Raw genomic sequence first — 26,819 nt, 5'->3', positions numbered from 1 at the left:
GTTATTACATTTTAATTTCTGTCCAAGGTTAGGGGATGGATGTCAGAAACCTTTAATCCAGTGGATGTTGTTGGTAGCTGTCTTTTTCATTCATTGCATTGTAGTAGTATTAATCAGGCTGTTATTTACTCCTTTGAATTGTTTCACATTTTTTCATTAATAGGATCTTTTCTAACTTACTACATGTGTATATGGTATGAGTTTTGCTCTTTGTTGAAGGCTGTACAGTTACCTGTAATTGTTCACATCCTTTGTCCTTTATAAAACCCTAACCTGGGACAGTTGTGTAACAGTTCAATATAAGACCAGGTTGTTTTCAATGTATAGATGTGGAATAAGATTTTTAAAATTTCAAAATGGCCATCATACCATAGAAATAGCAAAAATGTCAAAAAATTTAAAATGCTCCAAGCTTAACGAACTTTACAGAAGTGTCAGCTGGCATGTGTAGAGATGCTCTTTAACTTTGGAATTTTAAAATTGGCCATCGTTACCATAGAAACAGGAAAAATGTGAAAAATTAAAAATGCTCCAAACTTTTACAAAAATATTTGTTGTTATGCACATATTTATATTTCCATTCACTGTTTTAACATTTCAAAGTGGGTGCTGTAACTGTTGCAATTGGTGGACTGGGGTGACATCAACTTTTGCTTGCATTTGCAATTTTAGTTTTTATTATTTTCTGTGTACATGTTTTATTCCAGAGTTATCATGGTTATGATAATATGTAGATATAAGAAGATGTGGTATGAGTGCCAATGAGACAACTCTCCATCCAAGTCAAAATTTATAAAAATAAATCATTATAGGTCACAGTACGGTCTTCAACACGGAGCCGGATCACACCGAACAGTAAGCTATAAAGGGCCCCAAAAAAATTACTAGTGTAAAACCATTCAAACGGGAAAACCAACGGTCTAATCTATATAAAAAATGAGAAACGAGAAACACTTATGAACCACATCAACAAACGACAACTACTGAACATCAGATTCCTGACTTAGGACAGGTGCAAACAAATGCAGTGGGTTTAAACGTTTTAATGGTACCAAACCTTCACCCTTTTTCTGAAACAATAGTGTAACATCACAACATAGAAAGACACACTATAAAATATCAACTGAAATAGCTTAACTCAATCAAAGGACATATTAACACCATTGAACATACACTGAACAAATAAATTTGACCTATGACACAATGTAAATACAAAATAAATAAACTAAGGGAAGAATAATAAAAGTAACATGTTATATAGGTAAGAAATGTTAAACAATTAAAGAAAAACAATATGCTCGAACAAAAATATCAGCCATTTGCAATAACTTTAAACACAGGTAAATGAAAATAATTTTGTTGTTAGGTATACGTGTACAGTACCAATAGAGAAAGGAAATATTTTTACAACATAAATAATTTTGATGTTCATAGTACAAAGTGAAAATTTATAGTTATACCAAACACTTATCAAAGCTGGTATATAGACCAGATATAACCCTGAATAACATTAAATAACAAAAAAGCAATACAATTAGTATCAACAGGTCAAATAAACAAGAAAGTACGATTTGAGAGTACTCGCAGTTACTGACAGCTAGTTAAAAGCCAAAACAATTAATAATAAAAAATCATGCATCAGAGACTAAAATCAACTAAAACACATCCCAGGGATTTAGTATTTTAACGTCATGGACAGTCAAAGAAGACATGACTAGTGCAATGCCAAAAATAAATGTATCGACAGACAGTAGGATAGTTAAGAGTTTAACCTCTTTATAGATCTAAACGAACGTGAGTGCGTCTTTATACATCCTGCTTGAAAAAAATACAAATTTAGTTATGTTTTTATTTGCTGATGACAAAATGTGTATATTTTACATTCCAGATTTATAATATCTTGTGTATATTTTATATTCCAGAGTAAAGAATTCCTGTATGGTATATATTTTATATTCCAGAATTATGATATCCTGAATATGTTTTATATTCCAGAGCTGTAGTATCCTGTATATATTTTATATTGCAGAGCTGTGGTATCATGCATATATTTTATATTCCAGAGCTGCGGTATCATGCATATATTTTATATTCCAGAGCTGTAGTATCCTGTATATATTTTATATTCCAGAGTTAGGATATCCTGAATATGTTTTATATTCCAGAGCTGTAGTATCCTGTATATATTTTATATTCCAGAGCTGTGGTATCCTGTATATATTTTATATTCCAGAGCTGTGGTATCATGCATATATTTTATATTCCAGAGCTGTAGTATCCTGTATATATTATATATTCCAGAGTTAGGATATCCTGTTTATATCTTATATTCCAGAGTTATGATATCCCATGTATATTTTATATTCCAGAGTTATAATATCCTGTGCATATCTTATACTCAATAGTTTTGATATCCTGTGCATATCTTATATTCCAGAGTTATGATATCCTGTGTATATTTTATATTCCAAAGTTTGATATCCTGTGTATATTTTATATTCCAGAGTTATGATATCCCATGTAAATACACCTTCAGCACAGTAAAACCATTAGTACGCTATAATATAGTCTCCATAGCAACCAGTAACACACATTCAGCAGCCATAGATAGTAAGTGTATATTTTTATCTTTTTGGTTTTCAGCTTATATTTCAAAATAGTAGATCAAGTTTAATACAGTTGTTCACTCTTATAAGCCATCTTCCCCCAAAAAGGCCTCTATACTTATAAGACCTGTTTCAGTTTTTACTGGTGCAGTATTTTTGTCAAGCCTGCGATGAAAGTTGTGGAAGCAAGACATAGTAATCCTATATTCCCTTGTTGGTTGGGAATTCATACCTTCATGAAAATAGTTTTTGGCAGTCAAACTTCCCGGTTCACTCCTTCACTGACAGGACAGGAATGACAGGTGAGACGCAAATAAAATTAAAATAAATATAAAAATAATTTTTTGCATCAGTTTAAGCAGATATCAATTCATGTATTAATTGAACAAGATTTAACCATGGACTAACCAGGTTCAGAATATGAATTGTAGCGGGAAAAGCAAAAAGTTAACTCTCAGACTTTTACAATTACTGTGTGTGTGCTTATACAATAGGCTTTTCCCTTTCACAATACTATTTGGCATTTTTTCCCAATTACAGTTTTGAGTTCATTTCAAACTAAATAGACTGTGAAAAATGTTTATCCATTGCTTAAGTGAAAGGTTTTTTTGTATGAAGTATCATGCAATGTAGTATAACATATTCCTGCCATCCAATTCCATTGATTGACTTTCTTTTATATGCCTCTTTGACGAATGTGGGATATATTGTTGTTATCTTATTTGTCTAACGTAGACTACATGGTTTGTCACCTACATTCCTTCTACTGTTTTTAAGCTAGAACTTTTATATTTAATAGGATTTTAGTGCATAATTTTTATACTTAAGATGTGCACTTTTGCAGAATTTTGATATTCATTAAAATTTCCACAAATGACAGAATGTTGAACTTATTTTGACAATATTTAGCATGCAGGGTACATGGTTTGTCTGACAGTTTTTAAGCTTGAACTTTACATTATGTTGAGTGTTTGTAGATATATAAAAGATGTGCATTGGTTTTCTTTGACATTTAGTAGTTTCCCAAATTTCCACAAATAACCATGTTGAGCTTTGTCATTTAGATGCAGGGTGCAGGCTTGTCTAGTTTACTCCTCCTGCTCTTTTCTAGCTCGATCTTTTAAATCATATAATGTTATAAACTAAGCAGGGTATTATAACATGTTTTAATAGAGTGCATATTATCAGGATTTGTATTTTCTACAAAATTTCCAATAATGACTGAATGTTTTTGATGTGGGCATCAAATTTGTCTTTTAGACACAACCATTTCAAATTTTACTTCATAGTACTGTTTTACTTAATCCAATAACTGTTTTCATGCATGGAGCAGGGGCATCATCTTTGTTGTCTGTCATGAAAAGGTTAGACATTTCAACGTAGTTATCAGGATCCCTAGTTTGAATAAAGTTCAACTTGGATAAGTCTTACTCAACTGTTTGACCAGATTTTTATACTATTTCCAAACAATTTTGTTATATTTCTGTGTCAAACTTTTTGCGTTTATAATGTTCAATACTAAGAAAATATTTTAGTTTGTGTAAATGCTAAACAATGTATAGTTGTTAAAAAAGGGGGTTCGGGTAGGGGTCAGGGGTGCATAAAAAGGAAGACTTCATACTGTTGGCAATGGTAAACACTAGGGATCAGATTTTATAAACAAAAGCTGTTTCATATGATTTGTTCTCACTATCAATGCTTATTTCACTTGACAATATCATCATTCCTGTTGCTCTGTTGGTGTCTATTGCAAAATTATTTTTGATTCCATCAGCCTCTGATAGTATTGTCCTACAGGTTTTACCATCTGGTGATACTACCATAATTTTGTAGTTTCCACGAGAAGCTATATAAACAAAGCCATTCTTGTCTAATGTAAGTTGTCCTGGCTTTTCAATGTCATGGTGCATAAATGTCCAGAGAGGTTCTCCAGTACTATTGTAGCAGCAGACTTTGTTTTCTTTACAGATGGAACCATAGATATTTCCTTTGAAAAATGCAACACAATCTGCCACAATTCCTTGCAAGATTGTATGTGAGTCATCATTCAGATTTACTCTAGTACTTTTCTTCATACTGCTGATGACTAACATTTGACCATCACTTGCTACTCCATCACAGATATGAGAAAGGTGAATTGTTTTGATAATTTTATTCTTTTCTAGATCCACCATTGCTGTCTGCTTTTCTAATCCTAATGTGACAGCCACTGTATTATTTTTTACGAAGCAAGTATCTGATGAGTATCTAGTGAAGGTCACTACTTCTCTCATAAACATGCCTTCATTACTGAACAGCAGCAGGTGACTTTGACTAATATGGCTATCAAGAATTAAATATTTACCATCAGGTAATATTCTACAGGCAAGTATATCAATAGGCTGCATATCTTTTGGAATTGTCAGTTGTCTTAACATGGATGGCTTAATTTGTTCAAGTCTAGGAATAGTATGAACTAGGTACTGTGCTTGATCTTTTCTTACAGCCTTAAGCTGAAGAGTAAATGGGCTGGTATTGATATGAATATCTCCAAATGATTTGACATCTTTTAAAATTGATTGAAGTTCAGATGAGATAGTAACTTCTAGGTTATTTTCATCAAATTGGCCTCCACTTTTTAAACTTTCTGTGTATTTTGCTGCTTGTGATGCAGTTTTTTCAATTTCTGTCAGACCAACATACATTTGTAACTCGGTTGCATATTGTGTCATTTTTGAAAACTCACTCTGCAATTGGCTTATCTCATTGGCTTGTGTTTCCAGTTGTTGTAGAAGAGTGTTTATCTTTGATTTTATGTTTAATTGTTTAAATTCTAGGTTTTCCAGAATGTTTTTTTCTATTTTGTTCAAGTAATCATCTATTGATTTCCTCATAGATCGAATTTTTTCAGCAGCTTTTTGTTTCTGAATATTGCTGGTTTCAATCCTACTGTTCAAATATTTTGTAATCTCTTCAACATTTTCCTTCATATCCTTCAAATCTTTTTCAAGAATTTGAACCGAGGCAGATGATTTAACTTGCTTTAGAATATCTGATAGTGGTTTCATGTCTTGACATTTCTGATGTTTATCAGTAACACACTGGACACAGCAGGGGCAGGCATGGAAAGTACAGTAAAGTTCAAACTTCTTCTTGTGGTCTCTGCACTGGCTACTTATATCTAGTATTAATTTTGGTAATTTATGGTAGTCTGTAGTAGACATGGTTTTGTGGTCATTAGATAGTCTGGACTTTTTGTGATGCTTTCCACAGTGTGTACAAAGGAACACCTCACATTCTGTGCACCATGTGACAGCTTGTGTAGATGTTCCATCATCATCATAACAGAGGTTGCAGACGTTCCTATCTGATGAAGCCATTATTCTCCCTTTATTTCTGAAATTAAGAGTAGAAAAACTGTGTATTTTAAAAATATTAAAACATCAATGTTAATTTATTTAAAAACAAAGAATCAATTAACATTATGTTAGACATACAACTTCTGTATATTTTATATGAAAGATGTTTTAAAGAAAGACGCTTGAATAAAAGAGTTATTCAATTTCTTATATCAAAGCATCTGTGTGTGTGCAATTTTCCAAAGAAAATTCTTTTACACTTAAAATTGTGAGTGTTTAACTATAATCATTCATACAAAATCTGGAAAGGAAAATTCACATGCAGTACTCTTTTTTTTTTGCAATGGTCAAAACGTAGTGTTGTGCATCATTTTCAATATGCAAAATGTAGTTTTAGCTTGTACTAAAATTTTGTAATACCCCTCCCTTTTCTTTGAGTAGTAATGAGAATTTATGTTGGCAGCTATCCAACTGTATTTATACTGGTATATTCCTAAGTTTTGTCTCTAAGTGACCAGTAGGTTGACAAATCAAAAATATCTCAATATATATATATATAGGTAGGCATCATTTTTGTCTGACCAGGCTGTTACAATCTGCATCTCAGACAATTTTCAGCAGATTGGTGTCTGTCCATCCTACTTCATGTCCAGTGCATATCTTTTGTACCATTGAACTTTGGTTGACCAAACTTGGTATGCAGATACATCATGGGCTGGGAGTGTTTCATAGACAAAAGTCAGTGACCTCTGACCCTTATTTAAAGTAAATCCTTGTCCAAATCCTGTCCAGTTCATAGCTTTTGTACCATAAAACTTAGGTAAACCAAACTTAGTATGCAGTTGCATCTTGGGCTATGGGCGATCTGATCTTGACTTTGACCCCTATGATTGTAAAACCTAGTCTCATTTGTGTCCTGTGCATAAATTGTGTACTGTAGGACTTAAATGGACAAAATTGTATGCAGAATCATCAAACTGACCTTGACTTTGACCTTTGACCCCTATTTTAGTAATTCATTGTCTCATTTGGTAGCTATAAGTCTTACTATACAAACAGCTCTATTTCAATCAGCTGTGATGGAGATGGATTGGGATAGGCAGCTTCAGTTGCTTTGCTTCCGAGCATTCACTAATGATCTATAAAGCCAATGCTTTTAAATTTTTCAAATTTTTATACATTTTTATTGATGACAAAATGGAGGTCAAGTTTAATATTGACGATATTTACTCTTTCCATTCAGGAATTATAGCCCTTGATAGATTTTGTTTTTGATCAGTGAATTATGAACAGTTCAACCAATGTTTTTCCCGTTTAATATGATGTTACTGATGACAAAATTGGGTCAAGTTTGATGTTAATGAATTTCACTTTTTTTTAAGGAGTTATGGCCCTTGATTGATTTGAAAATGGCACTCTATGTTTGATATGCCCTCCCAAATGGATAACATTGTTTTTCTTTTGTTGTCCTGTCATGTGTCCCAAAGATAAATTGTTGTTGACAGCAATCCTCATTGTGAATTCTGTGGGATTTGTTAAATACTTATCTAGACTGATTTAAACCAATATATGTTGTCCTGCAGATATCTTCTGTTTTTTGTTCAGATGGATGTTTAATTAATGATTACCCCAAATCTCGAAAGCATTCTTACCTTAAGTGTTGTGATGGGTGGTGCTTACTTTATGGAGAAGCAAAAAGTCAAATAATTGGTACACTTACTTTGGACTTTTGATTCAGATAAATATAAATGATAAATAAACATTAAAATTATTGGATATAGGACAATATAGAATAGATTAGATAGCTGTCAAGTTAAAGATTTTGTGATATAAAAATTATTTTGATATAATATTATGCAGTTAGTAGTGACAAAGAGTAATTTAAAAACTGCAGAGGCATACAGAAAAAATATATTATAGATTGATTACGTTAATTTGAATTTGCAAATTCTTGATTCATTGGGTAAATGCTTTAATCATTATTATGCCCCAAGGAACATAGTTGCATAGATTTCATTTTTTTTGTCCCTTTCATTGGTCTGTTCGTCTGTCTGTCCTTGATTGATTTTGTTTTTAAGCAGTAACTTATGAACAGTTCAACCAATTTTTTAACCAATTAATATAATGTTACTGATGACAAAATTGGGTCAAATGCGATGATGATGAATTTCACATTTGTTGTTAAGGAGTTGTGGTCCTTGATTGATTGGAAAATGGCACTCTATGTTTTAAATGCCCTCCCAAATGGATAACATTGTTTTTGTTGTGTTGTCCTGTCATGTGTCTCATAAATAAATTGTTGTTGACAGCAATCCTCATTGTGAATTCTGTGGGATTTATTAAATACTTATCTAAACTCGATTTTAACCAATATATGTTGGCCTGCAGATATCTTCTGTTTTTTGTTCAGATGGATGTTTAATTAATGTTTACCCCAAATCTCAAAAGCATTCTTACCTTAAATGTTGTGATGGGTGGTGCTTACTTTATGGAGAAGCAAAAAGTCAAATAATTGATACACCTTTTTGACTATTGATTCAGATAAATATAAATGATAAATAAACATTTCAATTATTGGAATATGACAATATGGTATAGATTAGATAGCTGTCAAGTTAAAGATTTTGTGATATAATATTATGTAATTAGTAGTGACAGAGATTAATTTAAAAACTGCAGAGGCATACAAAAATATATATTATAGTTTGTTTCGTCAATTTTAATTTGCAAATTCTTGATTCATTAGGTAAATGCTTAAATCATTATTATGCCCCAAGGAACATAGCTGCATAGATTTCAAGGTTTTTGTTCCATTCATTGGTCTGTTCGTCTGTCTTTCCTTACTTTGTTGTCATGCAGCTAGCACATTCATTTTTTGTCACAGCGTCTTCAGATAATTGTAAGTTTTACACCCATGTATATTAAGGGTATAGACAAGTATTATAATCAGAAAAATCTGAAGTTGGGTAGTATATTTTCAGTAAAGGAACTAGGGAAATTTTCAAACATATTATATCTTGAAGCCCATTTAGCATCTTTGTTTCTTATCAGATCATCTTCAAATTTGAATGAAGGTTTCCACTCATGAAAATCTTGAATGAGTTGGATATTCCTTATTTAGAGACCATTTTATTGGACTAGTAAAAATATTAAATAGCAGTTCTTATTGTCTAGATAGTGCAGTATTTTTATCAGGTTGTGTTCTAAAAATATTCTTCAAATAAAGCCTTTGAAAAAAGTGGAATTAACTGCTTTTGGAGTGTAAAAAACTCTTTGGAAGTACTTGATAAATTGCATGCATATATTGGTGTTTTTGAGTCTGTTCAAAGTATTGATTTTTCTACCCTATATACCACTTTGCCTCATATTCTTATTAAGAAAAAATTCACACACCTAATTAAATGGGCATTTAATAAGTTGGAATGCGAATACATATGTTCAAACTCTTTAAGGTCATTTTTTAGAAGCAACAAACAAAAGAACTATGCCAATTGGACATGCTTTGATACTATATCTAGCCTTGAATTTTTACTTGATAACATTTTTGTTCGCTTTGGAGATTCTGTATATCGTCAAGTTATCGGAATTCCAATGGGGACTTACTGTGCATCACTTATTGCGGACCTGTTTTTAAGCAGTTAAGCTGCTTTATGCGAGCACCCTAGATTTGTGTTCTACCCAATAAATGCTGAAATATGTGCCATTGTTAATATCTGGCTGGCTATTATGTTATTTATAACTAATTGAACACTTTTTTCATACTTTTAATTCTGGAATACAAAAAATATGACCAGAAAAACCTTAAATGATCGTCGAACCACCCAAAAGTTTTGAAGTTGCACATAGGAAGTAGTGCTCAATAGAAATCCTTACGTAGTTAATTATCCCCTGTGCTTTTGGCCAAGATGTCAAAGAACAATTGCATGAATTATTTCATCGCCGAAAATCTCTAATTACAAGTCGTTTACAGTTGCCAAATGGCACAAAGCGCAGGAATATTGTATAACGGCTGTGACTAATATGACACGGAGTTGAAGTCTCAGTTGGCGCTAATTTTAACTTCGTCGACAAAACGTAAATCAAGGACGTTTTAAATTTGGTGATTTCTGATAATAATCATTTTGTTCAACCGCTAGCTTTATACCGAAAATCGCCAACATGTTATGTGTAAATCCGAGTAAATCGTATCTGACTGACAAAAACAACATTGAAAAACAATGGATGCCATAAACCGGAAATGAAGACAATTATAATACCGGATCTAATTCCGGGGGCGGATAAGGGTAATTCCGGGTTTGCCGATCAAATACAATAAAAATATAATAATTCCAGGCATGAGACAAAATACATCTATCACGATGAAATATAAACTCTAGAATTGAAAACCAAAGATATATTGAAAAGAAAGAAAAAGCAGGAAATATTTTATACAGAAACTCAAAATTACTTTTAGTTCACAAATTTTCATGTCAAAAACCAATCAAATGTGACAGTATTTTCCTTATCATTAATAAATATTGATATTACATGTAGATGTTTTTATTGTTTAAACATATTACTACAATTCCATGAGGTAATTTCTTCTCAATTTTGAAGGGCCTATAAAAATCTGGAAGTTTCTTACTTTATTTTCACAGAGGAACTAGCTAATATAATATATAGTGCAACTAGATATGATACACTTAAACAGTTTTGAATTTGAACTGTTTAATATAATGGTATAATTAGTAATAAATAATCAATTGTTGAGACAACACACCCACCCACAGTGATACCCTCAGCCTCCCTCAGCCTTCCTAATACAAAAAAAAGATTATTTGAATTCATAAATTAATATACAAGACAATTGCATTTATTATTAAACATGTTAAACGACAGTGACACTGACAATGAAACAAGCTAACTTAACACCAAAAGCACATTAAAGTATCTTACTGAGTTATGAACTATTTCAAGTAAAAGCAGGACCTGGAATTTAGGTTGTGGACCTTTCAGTTTGGAGTGTCAAAGGTCCTGGACTGTCCAGTACCAAATGTTAATTTTAACCCCTGCATTCACAGTAAAGCGATTTTGACGTGTATTGCAATTCCAAGTAGAATTTACTTTTGGACATTAAACGTTTCGAATGCGTATTAAACTAATTCAAATCAGTTAATACTAATAATGTGAATCGAATTCGATTTATGTGTGAACGCAGCATTGATATATCTAAGAAATGAAGAATATTAAAAAAAGATGGACAAAATATTTGTATTAAATTTGTTGCAATTTTTGTCTTGCCTTGACAGAGTCAAAAAGTGAGACATATATATATATATATATAGGCATGTTGTTTTGGCGGAATCAACAATGTATTAGTTTGTGATTTTGTGATAAGGTCTGGTTTCTGGTAGGTCAATGACATTTTGTAAGTAGTTGTGTTAGCATAGGCACATCTCATTACCATAGAGAATATTTGGCCCCACCCCCTTAGTCATGGTCTATTGACTTTGAAACTTTGCATAGTTTACATGTATATGTTTGTGATTAGGTCAGTTTAGGGGGAACCACTAGTGGTAGGTCAATGATATTTGGTGTGCAGTTGTATAAACTTTTTCATTTCTAATTTCCATTGAGATTATTTGGCCCCGCCCCCTCAATCATGCTCTTTTTACTTGGAAACTTATGTTACTTTGGAATTTCATTTATTAGTTTTCGATTAGGTTAGAATTAGGGAAACCAATAGTGGTAGGTCAATAATAATTGGCATGTAGGTGTAGAAGCATTAGTACGTCTCATTTCCATAGAGGATATTTGGTCCTCACCCCTCAGTCATATGCATGATCTATTGACTTTGAAACTTTTACTTAGTTTACATGAAAGAGTTTGTGATTATTATGATTATGTCAGTTTAAAATTACCAGTAATCTTAAGTCAAAGCTATTTGGTATGCGAACGTATTGGTATTCAAAAGTTTCATTTCCATGGATATTATATAACCCCACCCCCTCATTATGGTTCATTGACTTAGAAATTGAATTTGTGTTAAGGTTTGTTTAAAGGGAACGACTTATGAAAAGTCAATGGTATTTGGTTTGCAGTTGAACAAGCATTGGCACCTTTCATTTCCATAGAGATTGTTTAGCCTTGTACCTTCAGTCATGGTTCATTGACTTTGAATATCACTTACATGTTAAAGTATTACTATTTTAAGTGTAACATTTGCATTATCAAAATAACAAATAGGCAAAACATTACGTTGTGTTAATAGCTTATTATAGATTAGACATGTGTAATTATTTTAAAAATAAGGAGATGTGGTATGATTGCCAATGAGACAACTATCCACCAAAATTCAAATGAAGTGGATGTAAGCAATTACAGGCAACCGTACAGCCTTCAAAAATATATGTTGCATCATTGCTAGGCCATTATAACAACATCATCATTTCTTGTAATACTAGTATACAAGAAAATTACACCATTTCAGATAGTTTCAGGTATGATTTGATAATTGTGCATAGTGGCACCAGCTGATCCAACTAAAAGCGCTAATATGGCATATTCAAACTCTAGTACATAGTGGAATTAAACCATACACCACTGTTGGACACCATAATTGAAATTATTATTCTGAAAAGAATATTCCTCCATGCAGCCTGCAACAATTAGCAAAACCTATACTGCATAGTAAGATATAAACGACCACGAAATGACAAATGTAAAACAATAAAACTAAAGCAGCCTGATTTATGTACAAAACAATTATGAAAAATAAATATGATATACAGCAACAATCAACAATCACCAAATTACTGGGTCCTCACTATGGACAGGTACATACAGAATGTGGCGGGTTAAACATGTTAGCTGGCACAAAACTCTCCCCTAACATGGGACAGTGTATGTGCATAATCTCAGACATTAAATCTTTAAAAAATAAATTGGAAATAACTTTTGAAAGTGGTAGGATTGGATAGCAGAAATATTACAGTACAAACATTATTTGATACTTGAGAAATAGCTGAGATATATAGATTCTACCACTGCATCGAGTGTGATACGATATTTATCCACTCGAGACAGTTAAATTTTCAAATTTAAAACGCGAGGCTCGCGTCTTTTCGAATGATCTGTAAAAAGATGTGTTCTTTCTATGTGACGTCATCAGGCATTGTCGCCTTTTTTCATGCCGTCACAATAGGAAATTCAGAGGAAAGCAAGTAAATTCGACGTCATAATCGGATTTTAACCAATGAAGAACTGAGATCAAACGAACCACACGTTGATTAATTTTTTTTTATACAATGGGTGCAGAAAGGGATAAATTGACGAAGAATTAGAGAAAAATATTTTCATCCATTCTTCCACTATATTCATCTTAACTTCTGCCAAGTTTACCTTTGATTTTTTTAATTAACTGCCTATAGCGCCTTTGGTGCTTTGATTGTATTGTTATGAGTTACAATTTATGACTAAAATCAGCAAAGACCCATCGAAACAACATCTGATACAAAAATTTAACAATACTTTTAGATATTTGGATGATATATTGGCTCTCAATAATGACGACTTCAGTATGTATACTAAAGAAATTTATCCTGTTGAACTTACTTTAAATAAAGCTAATACTAACAATGACCACTGTCCTTTCCTCGATCTTGATATCTATATCATTAACGGGAAGCTTAATACAAAAATTTATGATAAAAGAGATGATTTTTCATTTCCTATCATTAATTATCCATTTTTAGATGGTGACGTTCCCTTGTCACTATCTTATGATGTTTATATATCTCAACTTGTACGATTCGCTCGTGTATGTAACAACGTATTAGATTTTAGCGAGAGAAATTTATGTATTACTGAAAAATTATTACACCAGGGTTTTCAATATCATAAACTAGTCAAAACATTTACTGAATTTTATCATCGGTATAAGGACATCATTCGTAAATATAACTCAACATGCAGATATCTTATACGTTCGGGTATTTCACATCCATTCTTTTATGGTAATATTCTTTACAAAGCACAAAAATGTTAGTATTCACCTCAAAGGCTAACAAAACCTTTAAACAGACTTATTAAGAAGGGATATCGTTACGATACTGTTGTCAGGTCATTAAAGATTGCATATTTTGGCTTTAATATTGATTCACTTATAGGGTCTTTGCATCTGAATTAAACATATTTATTCTAAAACCAGTTGTTGGCATGACACAGGTTATGTTCTTCTCATATATTTTATGATGGTATAATACTAAACCCCTAAAAGGAGGGATTGTGCCTGATATTCATATGATGAAGACATAATCTTTCAATCAGTTTAATTGAGGTCTGGAGCTGGCATGTCAGTAACTGCTAGTAGTCTGTTGTTATTTATGTATTATTGTCATTTTGTTTATTTTCTTTTGTTTCCTATTCTGACATCAGACTCGGACTTCTCTTAAACTGAGTTTTACTGTGCGTACTGTTGTGCGTTTGTTTTTTTTCTGCATTGGCTAGAGGTATAGGGGGAGGGTTGAGATCTCAAAAAACATGTTGAACCCCGCGGCATTTTTGCGCCTGTCCCAAGTCAGGAGCCTCTGGCCTTTGTTAGTCTTGTATCATTTTTAATTTTAGTTTCTTGTGTATAATTTGGAGTTTAGTATGACATCCATTATCACTGAACTAGTATACATATTTGTTTAGGGGCCAGCTGAAGGACGCCTCTGGGTGCGGGAGTTTCTCGCCGCATTGAAGACCCATTGGTGGCCTTCGGCTGTTGTCTGTTCTATGGTCGGGTTGTTGTCTCTTTGACACATTCCCCATTTCCATTCTCAATTTTATATCAGTTCTTGTGGCCTTTATTTACCATCCTATCCTTTTCATATTTGTATGAAGGTATCTGCTCATCAAAACCTTAAAAAAAATGATATTTAGAAAATTCTGGAGGTAAACTTTTAAAAATATCCCATAATTATTCTTGTGGCTGTGTCATTTCTTATCAGATCATCCTCAAACTTGTTCAATGTTTATTTCTCTCCAAAACCTCAGCTGAGTTTGATTATCAGAAACATCTTGAGTCAGGGACCTTTTTCTAATATGGGGACTTGTAAAAATATGACATATATATTCTTATCAATCTTTTTATGAGTCCTCTTCAAATTTGTATAAAGGTTTACACTCATCAAAACATTAAATATTTTGCTAATCAGAAATATCTGAAATGAGGGACCATTTCTTCTGGTAGGGGGCTTTTTAAAATATCCCATATTAAATATCATCTGGGATTTTGGGTATGTGAGTCGTTTCTTTTTAATTTTCAAATGATTATAACTTGAAAACAGTAAGTGATAGACACAAACTTTATAAATAAAAATGTTCTAAATGATAAAGCACATTAAATGAAATAAAAGTTTAGTCCCCAGGGGTCACCCCACCCGCTTCCATTTGAGATTTAATATCTTGTAAGTGGTCAAGTACCCCACCCCTAAACCATATATATTCTGGTTTGTAATGATAAAGCACATCAAATGAAATACAGGGATATTCCCCAGGGGTCATCATTTCCCCCTGCCATTTGAAAAAGTTCTTACATCTTGTAAGTGGTCAAGATCGCCACCCTAGCCCATATAAATGATGGTTTGTCATGCTAAGATGATTTAAATGATATACATGGTAAGACCCAAGGGGTCATCCCCACCCCCTGTCATTTGAATATGTTCAAATATCTTGTTAATGGTCGAGATCCCCACCCCTTAACCATATATATTCCTGTTGGTCATGTCATGAAGACTTGAATGATATATAGAAGATATCCCCAGGGGTTCCCCCCACCCCTAATGTTCTAATATCTTATAAATGGTAGAGATCCCCACACCTAAACCATATATATATACCTGTTTGTCATGTCTCGAAAATTTGAATAATATATAGGGTCAGTCCCCAGGGGTCCCCCACCCCAATGTTCTAATACCTTGTAAATGGTGGAGATTCCCACCCCTAAACCATATATATTCCTGTTGGTCATGTCAGATCCCCACCCCTAATCCATATATATGCTGGTTTGACATGCCAAGATGATTTAAATGCTATATATATGGTAAGACCCAAGGGGTCATCCCCACCCCTTGTCGTTTGAATATGTTCAAATATATTGTTAATGGTTGAGATCCCAACCCCTAAACCATATATATTCCTGTTCATCATGTCATGAAGATTTGAATGGTATATAGAAGATGTCTCCAGGGATTGCCCAACCCCAATGTTCTAATATGTTGTAAATAGTAGAGATCCCCACCCCTAAACCATATTATATATTCCTGTTCGTCATGTCTCAAAGATTTGAATAATATATAGGGTCAGTCCCCAGGGGTTCCCCCACCCCCAATGATCTAATAGTTTTTAAATGTTGGAGATCCCCACCCCTTACCATATATATTCAGCTTTGTCATGCCAAAATGATTTGAATGGTATACAGGGTAAGACCCTGTCATTCAAATTTGTTCAAATATATTGTAAATGGTCAAGATCTCCACCCCTAAACCATATATATTCCTGTTCATCTGTCCCCAGGCGTCACTATTGCATATCACTTTACTAGACCAAACCAGTTTAACGGGACTTTGCCCAATGTCAGGTGACTCTAGGAATGACGAATTATGGGAGCTTCGTTTGGGAGACTTCGTAACAGCATCCTGTTACAATCATTTCTTGTTTTACTTCTGTTTCTTGGATCTTTTGAGAGATTTTGTGGAAATTTTCAGTTTATGAGCTTTCAATGATCTCATTGAGGTCTACTCTTAATACTTCAACTTTTTATGTTTTACAATAAGGACCAGATTTGAGGCCTCCTTCTCAATAGTTTATGTTAAAGTCACAAAAAATAGATGAAAAATTGTGCAATGAAAGTGGATTCCTTATGCTCAATCAAATACTACATATGAGATTTCAACCTTACTCAAATATATTGTCACATATAATGAAAGGATCATCTCTACAAATATTGAGGTTTTAACCTTAAAAATCAAGGTCAAAATTACTTTAACTAGACCAGAATTTGTGCCAAAATGTGGTTTATATTAAATTCTCCATATACGATTGCAACTTAACTGCAATATATGTTCACATTAAATGATGATTGAATCTATATTGATTTTTGAAGTCATTGTGTCTGAAGTCAAGGTCAAAGTATTCATTTCAAAAGTGTTTTAAATATGTTTTTTATGGGATTACAATCTAATATTGATATGTAACAAAATTTTAATAGGATTATGGCTATTGATCTATGGTCAAGGTCAAGGAGCACCCCAGATGACTCCAATTTTTTGGTGTGGTTTTTGTTGCTCAGCTTCAGTTTTCTGATGACTTATCATTGTCTTTTGTTTTTGTCGAGCCTGCGACTTTTGTCGCAGTAAGCTCAACATAGGGATAGTGATCCGGCGATGGAGGCCATGTTGACTAACTACTTAAAGCTTAATTATTCAGAAGGTAGAAGACTTGGATGCTTCATTCTTTGTATATAGATGCATTATGTTATGAAGTTTCCGTCAGTCATATGTCCATTGTCCTTGACCTCATTTTCATGGTTCAATGAATACTTGAAAAAAAATTAATTTATTATGAGTAAAATGATAGCTATCTTTAGTATGTGCATACCTTGCAAGGTCCTCATGCATGTCAGACAGTATTCACTTGACCTCAGCCTCATTTCATCGATCAGTGAACAAGGTTAAGTTTTCATTGTCAAGTCCATATCTCAGATAGTACAATGTATAAGCAATAGGTCTACTATATTTGGTGTATGGAATGATTTTAAGGTGTAGATGTCCAACTGGCTGGTGTCATCTGACCTGGACCTCATTTTCATGGTTCAGTGGTAATAGTTCAGTTTTTGTGTTTTGGTCTGTTTTTTTAATAATGTATGCAATATGTCAACTATATTTGGTGTATGGAAAATTTTATGATGTACATGTCAGGTTTTATTTGACCGTGACCTTATTTGTACGGTTCATTGCTCAATGATATTTTTTTTGGTGTTTTGGTCTGTTTTTCTAAAACTATAAACAATAGGTCAACTATATTTGGTGTTTGGAATGATTGTAAGGCGTATATGTCTGTCTGGCAGGTATCATCTGACCTTGACCTCATTTTCAAGGTTCATTGGTCAATGTTAAGTTTTCCTTGTTAACTTTATTTCTTAGATACTATATGCAATAGGTCAACTATATTCGGTGTATTGAGTGATTGTAAGGTGTACATGTCTATCTGGCAGGGTTCATCTGACCTTGGCTTCATTTTCATGGTTCATTGGTCAATATAAAGTTTTCATGGTTTGGTCTGTTTCTTGTATACTTTAAGCAACAGGTCAACTATATTCGGTGTAGGGATTGATTGTAAAGTGTCCATGTGTTTCTGGATTGTTTTATCTGACCTTGACCTCACTTTCTTGGATTATGTTAAGTTTATGTAAAACTTTATATTTAGGACTATTAACATAAAATCAATGGTCAGTAAAGCAGGCGAGACATTTCAGCATGTGCACTCTTGTTTTGCCATGGTGTTGTCATTATAGCTTTTAGAATGTCCTCTTTGTATCATCTGACTCTTCTTTTTATTACTAAGAACAGATGTGCATAATACAATATTACTATCTAAAATCATAATTTGGACCTACTTACAGGATTCAGAAGCTTAAAAAAACAAAACGTATGGATAGGACCCAATTATATTTTGCAAACTAATATCACATATTATCTTACCTCCTATACGTTTCTAGGAATATGATTGGTTAAAAGCGTCCGCCTGGAGACCATGTATATTCCATATTAGGTTAGTAGGGAGGCGGGGCTTATTTCAATACAGTACTAGTAGTGGATTTATGACTTTTGCACTATTTGATTATTTAAATGTATTGAAAGTTCTGTTTAATATTGTTATACCAAGGTTGTTCATATTAAATTGTTATTGTTGACATTATTTTTTTTGTGCAGACAAATGGAAGAAGTTCTTAAAATTGAACACTTGAACACTTCAATATAAAAAATAAGAAGATGTGGTATGATTGCAAATGAGACAACTCTAGTCTAAATTCAACAAATAAAGATAGTCGGTAAGATAAATTTGTTACATAGTGTGCTAGTGACCTAATACGATATATGGACTTTCAATGTCATAATGCATACATGTAAATGTCCAGAGAAGTTCTCCATTGATTTTATAGCAACTTATTATGTTTTCATACAAAATGGAACTATATATATTTCTTTGGAATAATGAAATAAAATCTACATGAATTCCAATTTGGGCTCTTTGAGACATATCATTCAGATTGACTATGGTAGTTTGCACCTCACCGCAGATGATCAAAATGTTATCATCACTTGCTACTGCATCACAGTCATGAGAAAGTTCTATTGTTTTAATCCTATTATCTTCAATATCCACCAGTGCTGTCTTGTTTGTGAATCCTAATGTGACAGCCACTGTATTATTTCTGACAAAGCAAGCATCACATGATGATCTTAGTAATGTCACTACTTTTCTTATAAAGATGCCATCATTATTGAATAGCAACAGGTGACATTTTTTATTTAGGTGATCAAGAATTAGATATTTACCATCAGGTAAGATTTTACATGCAATTATACACATAGATTTCATATTTTCTGAAATTGTCAGTGTTCTCAACATGGATGGTTTAATGTGTTCAATACAAGGAATAGTCGGAACTACATACTGTGCTTGATCTTCTCTTCCAGCTTTCAGTTGAAGAGTATTTGGGCTTATACTGATATTAATATCTCCAAACGACTTGGCATCTTCTAAAATTGATTTAAGAGCAGATGAAATGGTTATCTCTATGTTCTTTTCATCAAAGATGTCTGCACTTTCCAAATCTTTTATGAAGTTTTCTGCTTGTGATATATTTTTCTTTATTTCTGTTAAACCAACATACATTTGTAGCTCAGTTGCATATTCTGTCATTGTGGAAAACTCTCTCTGCAAGTGGCTGACACAATTGGCTAGCAGTTTTAGTTGCTGTAGGAGAGTGTTCATATTTGATTTCATCTCTAAATATTTAGATTCTAAGTCATCAAGAATTTCTTTTTCCAATCTGTGTAACAATTCATTTATGGACTTCCTCATAGACCGAATTTCCTCAATAGCTTTTAAATTCTGAATATTAGTGGCATTCATCCTTATATTTAAGAATTTTATAATGTCTTCAAAGTTTTCCTTTACATCTTTCAAATCTTTGTCAGTAAGATGAATAGAGGCAGATGATTTAATTTCCTAAAGAATATCTGAGAGTGATTTCATTTCTTGACATTTCTTGTGCTTATCAGTCAGACACTGGACACAGCAGGGACAATCATTAAAAGAACAGTAAAGTTCATACTTCTTCTTGTGGTCACTGCACTGGCTACTTATTTCATGCATAAATTTCGGTAATTTATTGTAGTCTTTTGTAGACATGGTTTTATGGTCTTTCGACATTCTTAATTTTGTGTTATGTTTTTCACAATCTGGGCAAAGGAAAACCTCACATTCTGTGCACCATGTGAAAGCTTTTGAAGATGTCCCATTTTCATAACAGAGTGTGCAACAGTCCCGATCAGATGAGGCCATTCTTTACTACTAAAATTTTATGTAGATAAAAGTTATTTGTGAAGACATTATGTGTACAATTTTTATTGCACCAGATGCAAAACAATTTATGCCTGTTCAGTGATGTTCAGTGCCAAAATCTATTTATTATAAAACAAATGAAAAATGAAGACCTGATAAAAGCAATAGCGACCAAATAAAACTCAAGAGGAGACAAGGATTCAGATCTTGTGCATGAGGGAGATATCCTCAATTAAAAATGGAGTCTAAAATTTTACTTTAGCAGATTATAATAAAATAATATCCATTGAATCTCAGAGAAAATCAAAGAAAAGTTGTGTTAACTGCCTCATTTGATCATCTTCAGTTTTAAACCAGAGTTAACTAATCAAATGCGTCAACCAAAACAACAATCCGAATAATCTGTTTGAAGGAGCCTTTAAAAAAAGGAGGAGAAGAGACCAAGAGACGGGACAAGTCAATGAAAAACAGAAATCACTATGGAAAACAAATGAGGAATAGACAAAAGAAAAAGTAAATGCAAGATTGAGCTACACACACCCTAAACGAACTAGAAAAATTATCCAAAACTAAGATGTTTTTAACATAATTACCTAAGAGCAAGTGCATCAACTACTTCAAGCTGTTGAAATATTTATTTGACTCACTATTACAATCATTTACGAGAAGAGGATCATTTAGCTGAAATTACAGGGACTAATCAATTTTGTTGTTTTTGCCATTTTGAAAGTGTATATTAAAGTTGATTGAATCTTGACTGTTAAAAGCACTTATTACATTAAAAAAAAAGTCGAATTTAAAATCTTTATTTTAAGGTTAAAAAGATAGAAATTCACTTTTTGAACCCTAATATATTTTTTAAAGAAATTTGACTTTACTTGCAATATTTAATGATACGGTATAACTGTAATTTATGCATTTAATATGTCTTACCTTAAATATTTGGATATATATAAGAAATGCTCACGAAAACCATTGTATTGGGAACAAAAATTTTTATAAATATGGACTTTATATTTATGATTTGTTTAAATTATTATACATTTATCTGAAGATTAGATGATTTAACTGCTATCAATTATTTTATTGAGTTAGAATAATTCTGTGTTAAGTATATAAAATGAAACTTAAACATAAGGTGCAATTTACCACCAAATGACCGTACCTCACATCCGTATGCATACGAAAAAGGGTTAAAAAAAATATTCCCTTGAATTTGAAATTAGTCCTACATTTCATTGCAGTAAAAAAATTCTTGGTCATAAACGTATATCTTCGGTGTTTCAACTGCACCATTATTTTTTCATTTGGTGTATCTATAGAATATTTTGGAAATTTAAGGTTACACGGTTACTACAGCTTGTACACAGGTAAAAAAAAAGGGGGGGGGGGGGATGACCATTGGATTGGTTATCTCCAAGTGATAGTTATTTTCTTATATGTATGGAATGAACTATTATGTGAAATTTTGCCTTTAGAAATGGACAGGATAAAACTTTACTCATGCCTAGTATTTCTTTATTTGAAACAAAGATAAATTCTGCACTTTTTTTTTAGCTCACCGGGGTCCAAAGGGCCCCATGTGAGCTTATGCCATCACTTGGCGTCCATGGTCGTCGTCGTAAACTATTTCAAAAATCTTCTCCTCTGAAACTACTGGGCCAAATACCTTCAAACTTTAATTAAATGTTCATTAGGGTATCTAGTTTATAAATTTTATCAGAAGTTTTGATCCATCAACAAACATGGCCACCATGGCTAAAAATAGAACATAGGGGTCAAATGCAGTTTTTTGCTTATATCTCAAAAACTAATGCCTTTAGAGCAAATCTGACTTGGGGTAAAATTGTTCAATTGGTCAAGATCTATCAGCCCTGAAATTTTCAGAATAATCGAACAACTCATTGTTGGGTTGCTGCCACTAAATTGGTAGTTTTGAGGAAATTTTGCAGTTTTTTGTTATTATCTTGAATATTATTATAGATAGATATAAACTGTAAACAGCAATAATGTTCAGCAAAGTAAGATCTACAGAAAAGTTAAATGACCAAATTTGTCAATTGACCCCTTAAGGAGTTATTGCCCTTTAAAGACAATTTTATGCAATGTGTTCATCAAGTTTGCTAACATTTAAAAATCTTCTCTTCTGAAACTATTGTGCCTAATACTTTTTAACTTTGAATGAACGTTCCTTTAGGAATCTAGTTTATGAATTGTATCTGAAATTTTGATCCATCAACAAACATGGCCACCATGGCTAAAAATAGAACATAGGGGTGAAATGCAGTTTTTGGCTTATATCTCAGAAACTAAAGCATTTAGAGCAAATCTGACATGGGGTAAAAATGTTCAAAAGGTCAAGATCTATCAGCCCTGATATTTCAGACATACCGAACAACCCATTGTTGGGTTGCTGCCACTAAATTGGTTGTTTTAAGGAAATTTTGCAGTTTTTGGTTATTATATTGAATATTGTTGAAGATTAAGATAAACTGTAAACAGCAAAAATGTTCAACAAAGTAAGATCTACAAAAAAGTTTAATATGACCAAAATTGTCAATTGACCCCTTCAGGAGTTATTGCCCTTTAAGGACAATTTACACAAGTTGTTTTATGTTTTTTAACTTTAAAAATCTTCTCAAATGAATCTAGTATAAATTTTGTATTTCATTTCCTTGTACGTCAAGAAACATAGACACTATGGCTAAAATGGAACATATGGGTAAAAAGCAAAATTAATCATTGATGAAAGATTTAAGCAAAAAAAATAACAGGTGAGCGATTCAGGCACTTGAGAGCCTCTTGTTTAAATTGCAAATTTAACGAAGACTATTAGGGGAAAATCAATGGTGGGATTACACCATAAAACTACTTTTTTTTAAATTCACTTATATCATTAAAATCCATTCCAAACTGGTAATGAATTATTATTAAAATAAGTAGATGTAGAAGGATTATTTTAATTTGAAACAAAATAATTCATAATTGATATAGTTTATCAAGTTTTATTAGGAAAAAATACAAAAGAGGAAATAATGGTGAAGACATAAAACAATGTACTTTTCTGTAAGTAATGGGTACAGAAAGTTTTACTAGTAGCAAAAATTATTGTAAAAACTCAGCTTGGTACTGATGATATCATGATAATTATTTATATCCCTGTATTCCAGTATAGCAAGTTTTTAATTTTCCTGGATAAAGGCTGCCTTTTGATGTACTGTACTGAAATCAAGGAAGATACGTTTGGAGCATTGTGACAGAATATATGAGTATAATAATATTCATCCCAGCACAACAAAACCGAATGTGAAAGGGCATATTGTTGTACCCCTTTCCCTCCATTCTTTGTTTTGTCCATCCTTCTGTGACTGTCTGTCCTACTTTGTGTACATGGTTTGTCAAGCTTAATCCCACAGCTTTCAAACTAAAATCTTTATAAAATGCAGGTTGAAAATACATAAGGATGTGTATATTGCCATGATTTTAATTGGCTACAAATTTCCACAAATGGCAGGATGTTGAAAATTGTAATTGTTTGGTGAAATTATGCATGAGTTAACATGGTTTGTCAGACTGACTCCTTCTGCAGTTATCAAGATATAACTTTCATATTATTAGATATTTACTTTAAAGGTGTGCATATTTTCTGGATTTTTCAAGTTTTCAACAAATGACATGATATTGAACGTTGTCTTTTTTCTTGAATTATGCATGTGGATAAATGGTTTGTCCAACTTAATATAGAAGCTACTTCTGCAGTTTTCAAGTTAGAACCTTTATATTATAAGACTATGATGTGCATATTTTTCTTTTTGCTTTAAGCTTTCTACAAATGACAGGCTGATGAATTTGATCATTTTTGTGCATTATTACGAAGAGGTCTATGGGTTTACTTTGTTCTTACACAGTGGTTTACAAAATTCATTTTTTTTATTTATGAATTACTGCAATGTGTATATTTACTATATATTTTTTTTTTACAAAAGATGGAAACATTTGCAATGAATGGCATAGCATGAGTGTGTTGATCCCTATTGTGCAAAAAAACTACTGTTTTCCTACATTTGGGTCTTTTTGCTGGAAGAGAGAATTCTAGATAACAATATCAAAAAATTATAAATTAAAATGACAAACTTCAAAGTAAATTAAAAAGGGGAAGAACATAAATCCTGACAAAATAAAATGCTCAACTGTATCAACCAACAGATAGAATGGAAAACAACAAATATATTCCTGACCTATTAAAGGCATTTTCAAAAGAAAATGATGGGTTAAAACTAGTTTTATAGGTAGTTAAACTGCCCACTTGTATGACAGTTGTTTAAAGTTGCATTATATTGACAAAATCAGTAGAGCCACATCTCAAGGGGTACCTTCTTGTGTAGGATACTGTTCTTAAAAGCATTGGAGTTGCATGATGATGATGTAGATAAAATCAGCTAGTCATTTTATGTAATGATGATATGTGTAGCTTTTAACCATCGCAGAGAAATTTACTGTTGATTCTTATGATGGAGGATTTACAACATTTCGAATTATTCAATAAACTAAAAAGTTAAGATCTTTGGTATGATCAATTCAATTAAACGTTCTAACTTCTCCACCAACTTCTTTTTCTTTCTTCATAGAGTATTTTCTGATCTAGCTACTAGATTTTGGTATTTACCAATTTACCAAATTGTTTTTGAAATGAATAACTTTTACATGTCCACCATTTTTGTTTCAGACTTAATTATACATTTGGGATGTTAAATACTAAGAACACTCTTTTATTTTGAATAAATTTGTAGATTTATAAAAGGCGGTTAGAGTACTTGTGTTGATCATAAGTAGGAAGACTTATAACTGTTGGTAAATAGTAAGACTCATGACTCTAAACACTTAGAGACCTATAGACTTGAATTTGCAAAAGAAATCTCACATTTCAGATGTTATACACAAAAACTGTTTGATATGATTTATCAACATTATCATTACTATCATCTTCAATGCTTATTCTGCTTGGCACTATCATTATTCCTGTTTCTCTGTTGATGTCCATTGCACCAGGAGATTGGATCCCATCAGCTGCTGACAGTATTGTCTCATAGATTTTACCATCTGGTGATACTACCATTACTCCATTCATTGCACTAGAAGCTATATAAACAAAGCCATTCTTGTCTAGGGCAAGTCCATCTGAATAGCCAATCTTACTGTGCATAAATTTCCAGAGAAGTTCTCCAGTAATTTTGTAGCAGTAGACTTCTTTATAGATGGTACCATAGATATTGCCATTGGATAATGCAATACTGCCCGCCCCAACTCCTTCTAAGATTTTATGGGACTCGTCATTTAGGTTAACTAAGGTATTTTTTTGAATATGATTCGCTTTACCGCTTATGACCAACATTTGACCATCACTTACTACAGCATCACAGTCATGGGAAAGATCGATTCTTTTCAAGATTTTGTTCTTTTCTACATCAACCAGTGCTATCTGATAATCTGATCCTAATGTGACAGCAACTGTTTTATTTCTAACAAAGCATACATCAAATGGTGATGAGTCTAAATCAACTATAACTCTCAAAAAGATGCCATCATTACTAAACAGTGCTAGGTATTTATAATAATAATCACCATTAAGAACTAAATATTTATTATCAGGTAATATTCTACAAGCAAACATATATTCATACTTCATATTAACTGGAATTGTCAGTTATCTCTGCATGAATGGTTTGATTTGCTCAATTGCAGGAATTATTGGAACTAGGTACTCTGCTTGATCCTTTCTTCCAACCTTAACTTGAAGAGTAGATGGTCTTGAATTGATAGTTATATCTCCAAATGATTTTACATCTTTTAAAATTGTTTGAAGTTCAGACGAGATGGTAACCTCTAAATCTTTTTCATCAAAGTGTTTCCATTCTTTAAATCTTCTATGTATTGAACTGCTTGAGATGTAGTTTTCTTATTTCTCTCAGACTAATGTACAGTTGTAGCTCAGTTGCATATTGTGTTATCTTGGAGAACTGGTTCTGCAATTGGCCTATCTTTTCAGTTTGCTGTTTCACTTGTTTTAGAAGAGTGTTTTTCTTCCATGTTAGTTTTGAATGCTGAGATTCTAAGTCATCAATAATTTTTTGTTCTAATTTGTTTTAGAACTCACAATCTGTGCACTATGTGACAGCTTTTGTAGATGTTCCATCATCATAGCAGAGGTTGCAAAAGTCTTCATTCGATGAGGCCATTTTCTTTGTGTCTTTATTTCTGAAATTTAATGTAGAGTAGCATT

General features: G+C 32.5%; 1 protein-coding gene across 1 annotated transcript in view; it reads left to right on the top strand.

The window, feature by feature from the left end:
- The window catches only part of LOC127737176 (serine/threonine-protein kinase Nek9-like), a 168,030-nt gene that overhangs the window by 29,611 nt on the left and 111,600 nt on the right, over window positions 1–26,819 (top strand). The window contains exon 16 of the mRNA XM_052247707.1: window positions 2,505–2,610. Coding sequence (XP_052103667.1) covers window positions 2,505–2,610 — 106 coding nt within the window. The remainder of the gene's footprint in view (window positions 1–2,504; window positions 2,611–26,819) is intronic.

Source organism: Mytilus californianus, unplaced genomic scaffold (genome assembly GCF_021869535.1).
Source record: "Mytilus californianus isolate M0D057914Y unplaced genomic scaffold, xbMytCali1.0.p SCAF_4, whole genome shotgun sequence".
Lineage (NCBI taxonomy): Eukaryota > Metazoa > Mollusca > Bivalvia > Mytilida > Mytilidae > Mytilus > Mytilus californianus.
This window is presented reverse-complemented; position numbering and strand designations above follow the sequence as displayed.